This window comes from Hemicordylus capensis, chromosome 2 (assembly GCF_027244095.1).
Source record: "Hemicordylus capensis ecotype Gifberg chromosome 2, rHemCap1.1.pri, whole genome shotgun sequence".
NCBI lineage: Eukaryota > Metazoa > Chordata > Lepidosauria > Squamata > Cordylidae > Hemicordylus > Hemicordylus capensis.
Window position 1 is genome coordinate 232264852 of NC_069658.1, and position 15990 is coordinate 232280841.

The window sequence follows — 15990 nt, forward strand, 5'->3', positions numbered from 1 at the left end:
ATGGGAGCTTGTGCTAATTAATCTATTAAATTCTCTGGCATGGGATGTGGTGATGGCCACTAGCTTGGATGGCTTTAAAAGGAGCTCATGGAGGACAGGTCTATCAATGGCTACTAGTCTAGTGGCTATAGGCCACCTCTAGCCTCCGAGGCAAGATTATTTATTTGTTTGTTTATTATTTTATTAGAGACATTTAGATGCCTCTAAATGCCAGCTGTAGGGGAGCAACCAACAGCAGGGAAGAGGGCTCAGTTCAATTTTATTACAGTCATTGACCAGAAAAGAGACTATAAAGAATACAAATAACAATAACAAACAACATTATCAATATCACAAATATAGCAATAGCACTTACATTTATATACCGCTCTATAGCCGAAGCTCTCTAAGCGGTTTACAATGATTTAGCATATTGCCCCCAACATTCTGGGTACTCATTTTACCGACCTCGGAAGGATGGAAGGCTGAGTCAACCTTGAGCCCCTGGTCAGGATCGAACTTGTAACCTTCTGGTTACAGGGCGGCAGTTTTACCACTGCGCCACCAGGGGCTCCTTAAATATACATAAATAAAGGAATAATATTATAATAAACAATGGTAAAATTTCCAGCTAAGGAGTAATAATAGCCTCCAAACATATCCTACCCACAATGCAACAAAATTTGGCGACCTTCCATAATCTGGCTACGTTTTGTTCAGCTAAAAGATGAGATAAATTATCATCCAAATCTGGGTATAAGGCAAGTTCAGGACAAATAAGCTCAAATCTAGCATCGTTATAAAACTGGCAGTGTAAAACAACATGGGCCGTACTTTCCACCTCTCCCAAACCACATGGGCACACCCAATCTTCCAGGGAGATATCATGAAACCTCCCTTCCAGCACTACTGTGTGCAAAGCATTACAGCGGGCTAAAGCCAGGTCCCGATGAAATTTAGAGATAGATAAGTGGAAAATGTATGCTGCAGGTGAATAATTCGAAATCTGGCTACACAGAAACACATTTGCCAGAATGGCTCCTTGATCAATCTGGCGTTCAAAGTCAAAAATTCTCTCTCACAGCCTGGTCCTTGCAGTATCATACTTTAGGGATAGTATAGCAGCTGGAGAGAAGCCATAGTATGTTAATCTATATGGATGTGCAGACTGGTCTGGCGGTCCGGTCCAGGGGTCCAGGGGTTTGAGGTCGAACCGAACCACCCCCCGGTTCCGTCAGACCGGACCGCGTATTTTATTTAATTAATGTATAATTTAAATACCTTTAGCCCCTTCGGGGTGCTTGCTGAGGCCGTGGGGGGGGGTGTCCGCGTGGGTTCTCTCTCCCCTCGCTGGCCTTTCTCATCACCACCGCAGCCCGCTGCGGCCGGCCTTGCAGAGAACATTGGCGCATGCGCGGCGGCCGCCAAAATGGCAGCCGTGTGCTTGTACGGAGGCCCGAAAGGGCCGAAAATACTAAGATACCCAGCTGCAGCAGGCTGCAGCGGTGATGAAGAAGTCTGGCAGAGGGAGAGGGAACCCGCGCGGACACACACACACCGCTGCCTCAGCAAGCCCCCCAAAGGGGCTAAAGGTATTTAAATTATACTTTAATTTTTTAAAAAATTCGCGGTCTGGTCCGGAACTGGACTGGACCAGGGGAGGGTGTTGATGGGGGCCAGTCCGAACTGGCCCTGAACCGAACTGGGCCAGTCGGTTCCATGCACACCCCTGTTAATCTATCCTCCACATTCTTAATCCAACCAGAATTGTATGTGTCTTTTAGTATTAAAGATAGTAGACCCTTGGAGTAAAATATAATTTTTAACCAGTAGTCAAAGATAGCAATCTAAGCCCTGGGCTCCAGTTTCACCATCCCAGCTTCAAGTCGCAAAACTGCTCTAGGCATAAAGCCAGGAACTTGGAATATATGTTTCAAAAATTTTGATTGTACAGCTTCGAATTTATTAAAGCAAGTATAAATGCCCAGCTGTATACTGTATAGAAGCTGTGGACGTACTTTAGCTTCAAACAGTTTGATGGCTGCTGGGATGAATTGGGCACCTCTTGATCGATAATAAGATTGAATTGAAAAAGTAGTGTGCGCCTGAAGCCTGGAAGATAAATCCAAGATACTTAAAGTGATTAACCTGCTCTAGCCTACAACCATTTAATGACCACATACAAATTTTTGGGTGCTTCGCAAATACCTTGATTTTGGTCTCGTCACAATTGATTTCAAGAGAATTCAATTTACAGAAATCATATAGCGAGCGTAGCGCTCGTCTTAGGCCTAACTGTGTTTGTGAGATAATCACTACATTGTCCGCATGCATAAGAGCTGTAAGGTGTTTATCTGCTAATTTTAGTGGATGATGTTCCATTTTAGATAAATGAGGAACAAGGGGATTGATAAATATGTTAAATAACAGTGGTGCCAAATTTACCAAATTTAGAATAGTTGGGCGCCCTGAGAGTGACCATCTCCCAGGGGGAGAGGGCATGACCTCAGCTCTTGCCTGTGGGCTTCCTAGAAGCATCTGGTGGACCACTGTGTGAAACAGGATGCTGGACTAGATGGGCCTGGTGCCTGATCCAGCAGGGCTATTCTTGTGTTCACTCCCAGCACCAGAACTGTGTGGAAGTGCATGGAAGTGGCTCTGTTGGAAGCAGCTATCCTGGTGGGGAGATGAGCCTACTTAGAAATATCTGAGAATTGTCCTGAAAGGAAAAGAAAAATAACAAGCTTCCCCTCTTCCTTACCAGGTCAGTTATGGTTTTGCTTCCCATCTTCTTAATGATAAAGCTCAGTTCCCTTTTTTCTACCGAACAGTCCCAAAAGAAGAAGCCATTTACCTGGGGGTTGTCAAACTGCTCCTGCATTTCAAGTGGACGTGGATCAGTCTCATTGCTCCAGACTCTGAAAATGGAGACAGGTTCTTGAGGTCCTTCACACCTCTGCTCCTGAGGAACAGTATTTGTGTTGCTTTCTCAGATACCATCTCAATAGTGATGGGTTTCTTTGAGTTGTTAAACAGCGATTCATTTCTCAAGTGGAATGCAGTCAATGTGACTGTTTACTATGCGGAGACCCATTACTTCATACATGGAATATTAGTTAAAGGCATGTATGAACGGTATATGCCTTCCATGAGGGGGAAAATCTGGATCACAACAGCTTTGTGGGACATCACATTGACAACAATATACAATCATTTACCTTACCAACATATCCATGGGTTTTTTTCCTTCTCTATCCAGACAAAGAAAAAGATAAAAGATGATCTTAAAATGTTGCTTTCTCATATGAGTTACATCATAAAGACAAGGTTTCCTTGTTTCTTTTCAAAACATGTGTTGTCTGTGAAAGGCTGGATACGATGCAAAGAGAAAGAGAGTATGGAGACCCTTCCCCAGCAGGTGGTTGACAAGTCTCTGTCCTTAGACAGCTACAGGATTTACAGTGCTGTTCAAGATGTGGTACATGCCTTAAATGCAGCCTATTTCTCCAGATCCAAGCGGATGGTGAAGATGGGTGGAGACCTTAAAAGGTTGCAGCCAGGACAGGTATTTCTTTTCTCTCTCAGGTTGTTCCACTGGAAATGATTACCAGTTGTCCTGAAATTGGCCTCTGAGAAGAGCTCGAATTATTTATTTAACTTTGTTGAGGATATTTATTACAATTCTATATTGCCAAAAACCAATATGTCCTGGAGGCTTTTCACACAGGGCTTTTATTGTGAATCTACTCCTGATTGGAGTGTGCCAAACCACATATTATCTGGATTTAACCCGACCTCCCCGTGAGCTATCAGGGACCAGGACAGACAGGACTTTGATTTTCCCCGAATGGAGGCTGCGAATTCTGGCTTAGCCTGAGTTATGTTTGGCATTTAAAAAATCCTCTAATTCAAGCGGCTTTTGGAAAAAAAACTCTGGGGCTTCTGCTTTCTCCAATGCTTATCTTTTGATGTGCAGAGGGGCCATTGCCGATAAATCAGCTTAATAGCTCTTTCATGTTTTCTAAAAAAAATGTTTGCTGGGTGGGTTTCCAGAATGCCAAGTGTCAGCAGCGGGCGCTGCTTGGCAATTTGTCTCATCGTCTCACTGATCTTGCAATCTTCTGCTAAAGGAGTTTGACAGAATCTTTTCCCCCACTGGCTGCTTTTTCAAAGAGGCGGGGAAAGGGTTAGTACAAGTAAAAAGTTAAGGCTAGCTTAGTACAATGTACAAAGTTCTTTCTTCAAGCATAGGGCATGATTCAACAAAACCTTTTCAACAGGAGACATTTGAGCCTCAGTTCTCCCCTAGAAACCAGAGCGTCTTATGAATGCTGGAGCATGCCCCTGCTTCCTTGATACTATATTCTTAAAAACACCTTAGTACCAAGTGATAGAGAGCTCTCTGTCCAACACCCTTCAATGAATCATTGTCTCAGTTATTGTAAAAAAAGTGAGATTGGGGCAGAACAGAGAACATTGGTATCAAAATAAAACACACACACCCATTTCCTGGAATATTGTTGGAGTGGGATAGATTTTGATAGAGATGGATGTCCTATTTTTTTATTTATGGTTACATTTATATCCCGCTCTTCCTCCAAGGAGTCCAGGGGCGAGTGGGAGAGAAAAGAAATTCCTGAAGTTCCAAAGCAAGCACAATGGGAATGAATAATGTGGGCTGCTTCTGCTTATCAAATATGGCCAACAAACTAACAAAAAAAAGTAGGAAAAGGTCTCTCTCCCTCCTCCTCCTCCTCCCTCCTCCTCCTCCTCCTCTGGGAGGTGATTGGTTGGAAATAAAGCCTGGACCAGGTAAATGCAAACTCACAGATCTGCCAGGGAGTGCGAGGAGGAGCTGACAGCTATGTTAACTGTCACTTTAATTCCCCGAAGTAAACATCTTGTGAATCAGCTGCAAAGCAGATTCACTCTTCAGAGATATCCTGAGGCATAAAGCCATATGTGAAAAACCTCCTGCTGGTTTAAAGGGAAAAAACCAAAACAATAAAACTACAGATTAAAACCAAACAATTAAAGCCATTTAAAATTATGTTTTTAAAAAAAACCACCAACAAGAGTAAAACCCACTTACAGCATGGGATAGGTTTTTAATAATGGTTTGCCCCATCGTGGCAAATTCCAGATTCTTTAAGATTCCAAGAGGCCCGTGGGCAGAATGTCATTGGACATCCCCCCACTTGCTTCTCAATGCACTCAGTCTCAATGTAATTCCTCAGTTTGATGCTAGATATGCATATAAGCTTTTCAAAGACCATCCAAATTGACATCAGGATTAACACAGTTGTGTGTTAGGAATCCATTATTGAAAGGCAAAGATCTGAATATTATCGGCACATGGATGGAAAATTTCAGTACGTTGACGGAAGAGCTTCAGCACAAGCCTATCCAGAGTAAATGTGCTATTTGGCATCCTCTGCACTTGTGCAAATATTAGAAAATGGAGAGACATGGTGAGGTTGTTCACATGAGCAGCCTAGCCTGTGGATCCGGGCGCTTCCACCCAGCCTTAGCTCTTTATAATTTTCATTTTTAATTTGAACCTAATAATGATTGTAGTTTTTTTTAATCTGACAACTTCTTTTTGTTTAATTTAGTTAATTTTATTACTTTTATTTTATTTATTTTATTTTATTACTTTTTTATCTTGTGTCTATCTTATTGTTGTGAGCCGCCCCGAGCAGTAGTGCCCTGGAGGGGGCGGGGTGTAAATGTTTTAAATAAATAGATAATAATAAATAACGCTGCTCCTAAGCCTGGCTCTTAGCTGAGGTTAAGGGAGCAAGCACTCCCTTAACCCGGCTGCTGGGCTCGTGTGTCTCTTCGGCTCCACACCTAAAGTGACCATCGGACAGGGGAATTCCCCCAAGGCATTACACTTGTTGCGCGGTGCCTCGTAGGATATGTGTGGGCCAGGAAAACAAGTCCCAGCCTTTGTTGCTCCACCACGCTGCCAGGTCAGCGCAGATCCACGCTGCTCCTGGCAGTATAGGCTGTGAGGGTGTGCAGCTTGCATGCCGAAAGGATCTACACTCAAAATACCTCAGAAACAAAAATACCCAGTACCCCATGGGCTTGTGGGTATGGGGGTGGTTGGTACCCTATGTGCACTACGCCAACACTCACTCTGGGCCACCCTGGTGACCCCCGAGTGGAGTTTTGGGGCTGCTGAAATCTCCATTATTCCCTATGGGGGGAAAGCTTAAAGGCGCACAAAGTTCACAAATTCTTTAAAAATCAGCCCTTTGCCCAATTCCTTTGAAATATGGGTGGTGGCAGGCACCCATTGGGGCACTACTGCCAGACCCACACTTCTGCCCCAGAAACCGCATGAAGGAAAATGAAAGAGTCATTTTAAGTGAATCTTAAAATGGAGCGATCGTCTGGGGGAAGTTAGGTTGAACTCTGCCTTTCCACCCGCCCACCCGTGTGAATATTAATTAATTCATTCATTCATTCATTCATTTGATTTCTATACCACCCTTCCAAAAATGGCTCAGGGTGGTTTACACAGATAAATAAATAAATAAATAAATAAGAAAGATGGATCCCTGTCCCCAAAAGGCTCACAATCTCAAAAGAATCATAAGATAGACACCAGCAACAGCCACTGGAGGTACTGTGCTGGGGGTGGATAGGGCCAGTTACTCTCCCCCTGCTAAATGAAGAGAATCACCACATTAAAAGGTGCCTCTTTGCCAAGTTAGCCGGGGTATAGCCCCATTGTTGCAAGTGACTACTATATCAGTTTGTTGTACAAAATCTGTGGCAGGGATTCCTAACCTTTTTTTAACCAGCATACCCCATCTACCACAAACCTTTAGATCAGGTATCCCATGGTGTGTGGGTGTGGGTGTGGGTGTATGCACACACAGATTTAAAAGGCACAATTATGAAATAGACTACAGGCTTCTTCAGTCATTGGATCACATCCACACACTCAGCTACTATTGAAATTAAAGGACCTAGTAATTTCAATTGGAGTACTCTGTGCTAAATTTTCTGAAGCCTATCAGTCAAGCTGAGGGGAGGGGTATGCTAAGCTTCAGCACATGGTCAACCAATCAGGAGCAGAGACCAGGTCATAAGGTGTGGGGGCGGGGGGGGAGGAAGAGTGCTGGTGCCCCCTGAGACCTTCACCTCACCTTGCCTCATGGGCAAGCCAGTCCAAGATGGTTTCCTGTTTTCTAAGTGCTGCTATTTGCTCTGTCATTCTAGCTTCTCCCTTTCCTCAGAAAATTCAGATTTTGCAATAACTCCATGCATGGGGTGTATTTGGATGAGAAGGGGGACCTGGCAGTCGACTTGGATATTTTGAACTATATTGTATTTCCCAATAACTCCATTCATAGAATGAAAATTGGGAGTCTAGAGCGACAGGGATCCCTAGAGCAAAAATTCACCATTGAGAAGGGTGCCATCGTGTGGCCCAAATGGCTTAACCAGGTGGGGGAAATATTTCTTTCATATTCTTTTGCAGTTGCTGTGACTATTATTGGCTACTAAATGAATAAAATAAAATAATAGTAGTAGTAGTAGTAGTAGCGTCCCTCTTGCACAGCAGTGTTGCCTTAGGTGTTAGAGCCCCACAGTGGTGTGAGTGGTTCTGTAATGCCTGCAGCCCACTGCATTATGATGTGGAACATGTCAGCCAATAAAAATAATGGTCAATATCCAGATTAAGTTATTCAATAATACTATTCTGCAGTTATCCTAAAGGATTACTTGATTTCAATAGGACTACTCAGGAGTAATTTGGTCCTGATGTCAACCAATAAAGATAATGGTGGTTGTTCTTACTATTTATCAATAAAACAAGAAGTTCAGGTAAGAACTAATCCACCTACTTTCCTTTCACTATAATTTTAATAAGTAAATTACCATCTTCAAATTCATGCACCTTTGTGTTGTTAAACACCAAATGCAACACACAGGGTACAGTAAAACAGTAGTCACCAGAGCCTCATCTGTAAGAACAGGGTGTACCACACATTGGTGGAGGATGGCAATGAGATAATGTTGTCATTATAGAACACACACCATTGAAAGGTCCCTATGGGGCACTACTGCTGTACTATATTTGATCCAAATGTATTCCGGCCATGCAAAGTTGTTAGGAGACACAGACACACAAACACACATACATACGCAGAGCTGCCTTCTTGAAATGGGTTCTGGAATTCATTTATGGAATTTCAGGGATTAATGTCCTTTGTAATCTTAACACGTGTACTGGGTTTGGTGCAGATCAGTTTGGCAGGTTCACAAGTTAGCTGAATTCTACCACAAACGTTCACAAGTCTACCATCTTGAATTGGGGTGGATGACATCATCACAAAATATGTTGTCGAGGTGACCCTGTGTGTACATCTACAACTGTACCAAATTTGGTCCAAATCGGTGTAGCGCTCACTCTTGCGCGCTCTCTCTCTCTCTCTGACACACACACAGAGACAGACACACACAGCAAAGTGATCTCCTCACTTTTTATGAGGAGAGTAGACGAAAAAACTCACTCTACCACTATTCCTTAGTAGGGATGTGCACTAACCTGTTCGGAGGCCCTTTTACGAGCCTCTGAACAGGTTCGAACACGGGGCCGGTTCGAAGTTCGAAGGCCCCAGGATGGCACTTTAAGGGCGGGGCTAGGGTGCACTAACTCCTCCCGCCACTTTCCCCTGCCGGTGTCATTTTTTTGTAAAAACCTTCGGGGCGGCAGGATACCTCCCTGCCACCCCGTTGCCCTCCTCGCCCAGAAGTTGCTGGAAGTAGTGGGTGCCCATGTGCATATGCGACCGGTACTTCCGACCACTTCCGGCCAAGAAGGGCAATGGTGCAGCAGGGAGGTATGCTGCCGCCCTGAAGGTTTTTTATGAAAAAATGACGCCAGCGGGAGAAAAGCGGCGGGAGGAGTTAGTGCACCTTCCCCCCACCCTTAAAGTGCCACCCCCACCGCTTCCAAACCACCCAGCCGTGGTTCCATACACATCCCTATTGCTTATCTATCCTTTTCTTTCCTAGCTATGCCATAAGATGTGTCACGCATCGAAGCTCTTCTCGTGATCAGTGAGAAGAGCTTCTGGCAGGACTGCGGGGAGAGCAGGCTTAGCCCACTCTCCGTGCAGACGCTCATGCTTGCAGCCCCCGACGGCCAAATCAGCCATCCACATGACTACCTGGTCCATCACAGAGCCGGTGGGGGCTGCAGGGATCAGGGGCCACATGGCCCCCAGACGTTCCAGGATTCTGGAGAGACCACCGAGGCTGGTAGGCTGGTTGCAACTTCCCAATCAGGGGTCTACTCATGTGCCACCATGCACCGCAGAGGCACATGATCAAAAAAATGAGGTTAACTGAGCTCTCACTCTGTTAACCTCATTTGAGGGGAGGGGGACTTAGGTGGGCTAGTTGCCGCAGAGCCAACAGGCTCGCCCACAAGCCTGGTGGTTCTGACAATCAGTAGAAAGTGGGCTAGGTTCCCTTAGCCTGCTTTCTACTGATTGTGGGAATAGCTTCATCTTCTCCCCCATGATGCTCATGATTCCAACATCATTCCTGTGAAGTGGCAAACGCTGTAACAGTGATGGCAGGCATTTCTGTGATCAGGAGGCAGCAGCACCTCAGTCTCCCAATGGTTGGTTGGTTGGTTGGTTGGTTGGTTGGTTGGTTGGTCAAATTTGTACACCACCCCAAACCTTCGTCTCTGGGTGGCTAGCAATAGCATAAAACAAGTTAAAAGATATACAAAAACTTAAAACAATTTAACAATTTAAACATCGCCTACAAATTAAAATTATGGAAATGCCTGCCATCACAATCACAGCACTTGCCTCTTCAGATGAATTCTGTTGGAATTGTGAGCAGCACAGGGGAGGAGTGATATGCCAGAGCAGGACTTCCCGAATGCTTTGAGGCTGTACGGGAACACAGGCTCTCTTTTAGGGGTGTGCACGAATCAAAATATGTGATTCAGCTCAAGGTCAAATTGGATCACAGACCATCAAACTGATTTGTCGAAAGCAGCCAGCCGGCTTGGCCAGCTGCCTCGATGAATCAGCCCCAAATCACCCGAATTGATTTGGGTGCTTTGGGTGCCATTTTAAGGCCCCTTTTGCTGGAAAAACAGGCCTCATGATGGCACTTTTTTCTGGGGAGAGCTGGTCTACCAATTGGGATCAGCGGGGAGACCAACCTGCTCCAGACTTGGCACATCAGCCCTCTTCAGAGGACAGGTCCTCCAAGGCTGGCTGACGTGATAAGTCCAGAGCGGAAGGTTGGTCTACCCGCTGATCCCAGTTGGTAGACTAGCTCTCCCCAGAAAAAAGGGCCATTGTGAGGCCCATTTTTCCAGCAAAAGGGGTCTCAAAAATGACATTTGAATCACCTAAACCAATTCGGGTCGAATCAGGGGTCATGCGCCTCAACCCTGAATCAGTCCCTCTTTATTGAAGGTTAGTCGATTCAGGATGAAATCTGTTAATCACCCCTGTTCCAACCCTAACGATGGTGAATCAATTTGTACACCCCTACTCTCTTTTAAGAACATCTTAATAGGGCTATAGTGACTAGGCAAAAGCATCTACTCTATTGGGACTCAAGCTATGAGGGGACACTTGAGGGACCCATGTTGTAATGGGCTTGGCCCAATGTAAATATAGCTGGGCCAGAAATGGTGTGGGGTTGCCAGTGTGTCCATGGTTTAACATCCTGACTGCCCCCACTGCTATGTAACCCACTATGCAAGCTAGTAAGGAGAGGATGGGGTGCTATTGGAGGAAACAGGAGCTAGGCCATGGGTACTCCCTTGCCTTCCCCAGAATGTCAGTGGGACACCCAGCCTGCCAGAACCCAGCAGTGAAGAGGCAAGGAAGGAGAAGGGGCTCTGTACCATTGTACACAATAAGACTCTCAAAAGCAGGAACAAAGTCTTGCTGGTCTTCATGTAGAGAAAACTGGAAGGTGAACCAAAAAGCTCTGTTGGTTTGTCAAGGGTTGACATATTGAACCAAAAATATGTCAGCGTCTTAGGTCGTCTTCTGTTGTTGGACTACAACTCCCATCACCCTCCACCACAATGGTTGAAAGCCATTGTAGTTGGGGATGATGGGAGATGTAGCCCAACACCAGCTGTGGATCCAAGGTGGGAACTTCTGCAATATTCATTTATTTATCTATCTCACGTGACGTGAGTCCAGTCTCCTGGCCTAAGCCTTGCCCACTGAAGCCCACTCTGAGCATCAGGCCCACAACACCAAACCTGTGTCCAAGACTGTGTTCAAAAGGAGACTGGGGTCATTTGGTAGATAAACCAGGCTGGGGACTAGAAGTTCCATGGAGTCCATTCCAACTCAATTCCAGCAAGAGAGAAATTACACCTACGGCATTTTGCTTGATGTTCTCTCTCATTATTCTTAGACCTGGCCTTGTTCTAAATGCACTGAAAGTTGCTACCCTGGATATGCCAAGAAGATTCTGGAAGGGAAGCTCATTTGCTGCTATGAATGTTCTCCATGCATGGAAGGGGCCATCTCCACCCAGGAAGGTAAGTGACTTCAGGGGAACGGGCAGATCTTTGGGGGCAAATTTCCATGCAGACATATTTGTATGCACAATTGGTTTCAGAATATGAGTGGGCCATCTCCAGCCTCAGAGGCACGATGCCTCTCAATACCAGTTGCAGGGAAGTAATAGCAGGAGAGGGGGCATGCCTCTTGCCTGTAGGCTTCTCAGAGGCATGTGGCGGGCCGCTGTGTGAAACAGAATGCTGGACTAGATGCGCCTTGGGCCTGATCCAGCAAGGCTGTTCTTATGTTCTTATGAGTGGTATACAATGAATATAAGAAGCTATCTTCTACTTAGTCAAACTCTTGGTCCATCTATCTGAGTCTTGTCTATACTGACTGACCACAGCTGTCTAGGATTTTAGAAAGGGTTCTTTTCTCATGCCTACCTAGAGATACCAGGAATTGAAACTGGGACTATTGGCATGGAAAGCATTTTAATATACATTTCTCATCTTAGGCCATCTTTTGTTTTGTATATCTTTAACATGCACATGTAGTACCAGAAAGAGACTTGCAAGAAATGAACATAAGAATCTGGCTTCTACTGAATCAGTTCCTTGGTTCACCTAATTCAGTCTTGTCTTACACTGACTGGCAGGAATTCTCCAGGGTTCCAGACAGGAATCTCATTCCAAGCCATACCTGGAGACACCAGGGATTGACTCCTGCATATAAATTGTTTCTGCAAAACCCTTTATGGGATTCTACTTTTATGGAATCAAATAGAACATATTGTCAGACTCCCAGGGGATGAGGTGGACTCTTAGCCCTTCTTGAACTCCAGAATGACTGGAGCACCCCCCAAAAGGTCAGCCTCAGGAACAGCCAGGGGAGGAGGTGAGCTTGTCACCTGAGTCCTCCTCCTGGCTTGCTGCATTCAGCCAGTTCCTTCTCCTGGAGAACTCCTGGCTCCCATACTCAGAAGCAGCCCTTCATCATCAGCTGCTTCGTCTTTAAATACCCCAGTGCAGAGCTGACAGGGCTTAAAGCCTATGTCCAGCCCCACCGCCTTCCTGACCTTGCTTCCTGTATCCTGTCACACCCAACCTAGCTGTCTCCTGCAGATCTCCCTGCCTTGCCTTCTCAACCCCACTGGGATCCAACCAGCCTGGGCCCTTCTCATCCCCCCACCCCCAAAGGGAACAAAAGCCTCAGAGGAGGGATGCTATGCCCTTCTCCAGATTCCACATGGCCACGCAAGCGACCAGGTGACATGGCATCCCAACACATATGATACTAAGCTTGTGATGTAGACATTCCTAATACTGATGTTGCTCTTGCTCTTTTCAGATGCAGAACATTGTAAGAAGTGTCCAGATGATCAGCATTCAAACAAGGAGAGAAATCTATGTGTCTCCAAGGTTCTGATCTTCCTGTCCTACGAAAAATCTTTGGGGATCAGCCTAGCTTTCTTTGCTCTGTTATTGAGCTTAATCACAGGTTTTGTGTTAGGAATCTTCATTAAATATCTAGAAACTCCAGTGGTGAAAGCCAACAACCGGAACCTCTCCTTCATTCTCCTCATCTCTCTCCTGCTTTGCTTCTTATCTTCCTTTATGTTCATTGGCCAGCCTCAGAAGGCAACTTGCCTTCTCCGACAAACTGCCTTCAGCATCATCTTCTCAGTTGCCATCTCTTCTGTGTTGGCCAAAACCATCACTGTGGTGGTTGCATTCATGGCTACAAAACCAGGAAACAGGATGAGGAAGTGGCTGGGCAAGAGTATGGCCAACTATGTCATCATTCTTTGCTCTTGTATACAAGCTGGCATCTGCATCATCTGGCTGGGAATCTCTCCACCCTTCCCAGACTTTGACATGCACTCCCAGCCTGAACACATCATCCTTCAATGCAATGAAGGGTCAGTCACCATGTTTTATACTGCCCTTGGCTACATGGGCTTCCTGGCTGCTGTCTGTTTCACTGTGGCTTTCCTAGCCAGGAAGCTGCCTGGGGCATTCAATGAAGCCAAGTTGATCACCTTCAGCATGTTGGTCTTTTGCAGTGTTTGGGTCTCCTTTATTCCCACCTACTTAAGCACGAAAGGGAAATACATGGTGGCTGTGCAGGTCTTCTCCATCTTGGCCTCCAGTGCTGGGTTACTGGGCTGCATTTTTATTCCGAAATGCTACATTATTGTCTTGAGGCCTAGTCTGAATGCAAAGGAGCATCTAATGGTGAAAGTAAAAGATGTAATCTGATCTTTAAAATGTTCTTTAAAAAATATTTGAAATCTATGTCCAGGACTGAAATCATGAAATGAGCCCAGTTTCCTCATGACAATGAACTGTAGTTCATCGGTAGAGCGTATGCTTTGCATACAAAACAGCCCATGGTTAATCAGTAGCATCTCCAAGTAGGGCAAGGGAAGATCTCTGTCTGGTATCCATCCAAGAGAATTACAGACATTCCGTCTGGACAATATGGATTTTCATGGAGTAATAGTCTGACTAAGTCAGCTTCACTTGTGTTCCAGATACTGTACTACAAAGTACTAATGGACGTTGATGGTGAACTCATAGTGGCTCCAGTTGTGAACTGGACCTGGCTGGCTTCAGACATCATTCCCAATGGGAGAACATGCTCCCTGGGAACCTCCAGTTCCTCCTACTTTACCATCTTGGCTGCAGTAATGTGAAGCCACTCAATTCCTGACATCCAGACATTGCAAGGATGTTGCTCTAGCCAGTTTTGCCAAGTTGGGAGCTTAAGAACATAAGAAGAGCCCTGCTGGATCAGGCCCAAGGCCCATCTAGTCCAGCATCCTCTTTCACACAGTGGCCCACCAGATGCTGCTGGAAGCCTACAGGCTGGAGTTGAGGGCATGCCCTCTCTCCTGCTGTTACTCCCCTGCAACTGGTACTCAGAGACATCCTGTCTTTGAGGCAGGAGGTGGCCTATAGCCTTCCGACTAGTAGCCAATGATAGATCTCTCCTCCATGAAGTTATCCAAACCCCTCTTAAAGCCATCCAGCTTGTTGGCCATCACCACATTTTGTGGCAGAGAATTCCACAAGTTGATTATGTGTTGTGTGAAAAAGTACTTCTGTTTGTTGGTCCTGGATTACTGCAATGTACTCTGTGTGGGGCTGCCCTTGTATGTAGTCCGGAAACTACAGTTGGTCCAGAATGTAATGCAGCAGCCAGGTTGGTCTCTGGGTCATCTTGGAGAGACCATATAACTCCTGTATTGAAGGAGCTACACTGGCTGCCGATATGTTTCCAGGCAAAATACAAGGTGTTGGTTATATCCTATAGAGCCCTAAACATCTTGGGCCCTGGGTATTTAAGAGAATGTCTTCTTCGTCATGTACAGCACCGCCTATTGAGATCATCAGGAGAGGTCCCTCTGCAGTTGCCACCGGCTCGTCTGGTGGCCACTCAGGGACTGGCCTTCTCCGCTACTGCCCCAAGGCTTTGGAATGCTCTCCCTAGTGAAATAAGAGCCTCCCCATCTCTGACAGCTTTTTAAGTCTTTAAAGACGCATCTGTTCACCCAGGCTTTTTAATTAATACTGTTTTAATGGTTTTAATACTGTTTTAAAATATTGTTTTAAAATTTTTAAATTGTTGTAATGTTTTAAACTTTTTCTTTTTGTTTTAACTAATGTTTTACTTTCTGTTTTTATTTTGTTGTAAATCGCCCAGAGCGGTTTTTGGGCAGTATAAAAATATGTTAAATAAAAATAATACATAAATAAAATGTGTTTCAACTTCTATGTTTTCCTCAGTGACTTTATCATGTGCTATCATGAGGGCATAACTCCTCCAGACTTCAAGTTCTCCTACTCACTTAATGGTGCATTATTCTTTGTATATATAAGGCCCTTGTCATAAAGATTGAAAAATCAAAATGCATACACTAAAAATGTAGCCAATCTCCTGCAAAATGGTAAGGGCCCTTTGAAATTGTAAGGCATAGAAATCAAAACACATTTGACCCACTGGACAAGACTTTAAGAAGACATCTAATTGTTTGGCAACACAGCATTGAACTGACTAACTTTTAAGAGGATTTTAGCTCATTTGCAAGCACCACTTTATTTATAATCATAACACAAAACAGTGAATATCCCTGATCCAAATTCTGGGACACTTTTATATTATTTTATTGGTATATGTAGGAGGATGTTTAATATATTGTTTTTACATAGTGGCCTTAATTGTATTCTAAATTGTTCTATGTAGAATGTTTAATTCTTATTATTAAAATACACATTCTTATCCATATCCATAGCTTTTATAGATGTATATTACAGGCTAGTATTATATAAGTCTTTTTCCTGATATTTTGTGTTGTTTGGGTTCATTTTTTGGATCAGGGATATACGCTGTTTTGTGTTATGATTATGTTACCTCTTCATGCTCAACATGTGCCTTAAGGTGCTCTACATGACCCCTGAATACCGCACTGTATCGGCCATTGTGA

The 15990-nt window shown here is 44.7% G+C and overlaps 1 protein-coding gene across 3 annotated transcripts; it reads left to right on the forward strand.

Moving 5' to 3' along the window:
- Positions 1 to 2602: 2602 nt before the first annotated feature.
- Positions 2603 to 15056, forward strand: LOC128344278 (vomeronasal type-2 receptor 26-like). 3 transcript variants are annotated; one of them, XM_053294106.1, is made up of 4 exons: positions 2603 to 3544; positions 7216 to 7443; positions 11413 to 11539; positions 12852 to 15056. In XM_053294106.1, the coding sequence occupies exons 1-4, from the start codon at positions 2990 to 2992 to the stop codon at positions 13760 to 13762; spliced, it is 1821 nt and encodes a 606-aa protein (XP_053150081.1). In that variant the 5' UTR covers positions 2603 to 2989; the 3' UTR covers positions 13763 to 15056. The 3 variants fall into 3 exon arrangements, with proteins under 3 accessions (XP_053150081.1, XP_053150083.1, XP_053150082.1); XM_053294108.1 differs by having other exon boundaries at positions 7350 to 7443; XM_053294107.1 differs by lacking the exon at positions 7216 to 7443.
- The last annotated feature ends 934 nt before the right edge of the window (positions 15057 to 15990 follow it).

Excerpts from the sequence above, each read along its gene's own strand:
- LOC128344278 (XM_053294106.1), top strand. The coding sequence starts at position 2,990 with ATGGGTTTCTTTGAGTTGTTAAACAGCGATTCATTTCTCAAGTGGAAT. Across the intron at positions 3,545-7,215 it reads AAAGGTTGCAGCCAGGACAG|CTTCTCCCTTTCCTCAGAAA; the intron begins GTATTTCTTTTC and ends CTGTCATTCTAG. Across the intron at positions 11,540-12,851 it reads GGCCATCTCCACCCAGGAAG|ATGCAGAACATTGTAAGAAG; the intron begins GTAAGTGACTTC and ends TGCTCTTTTCAG.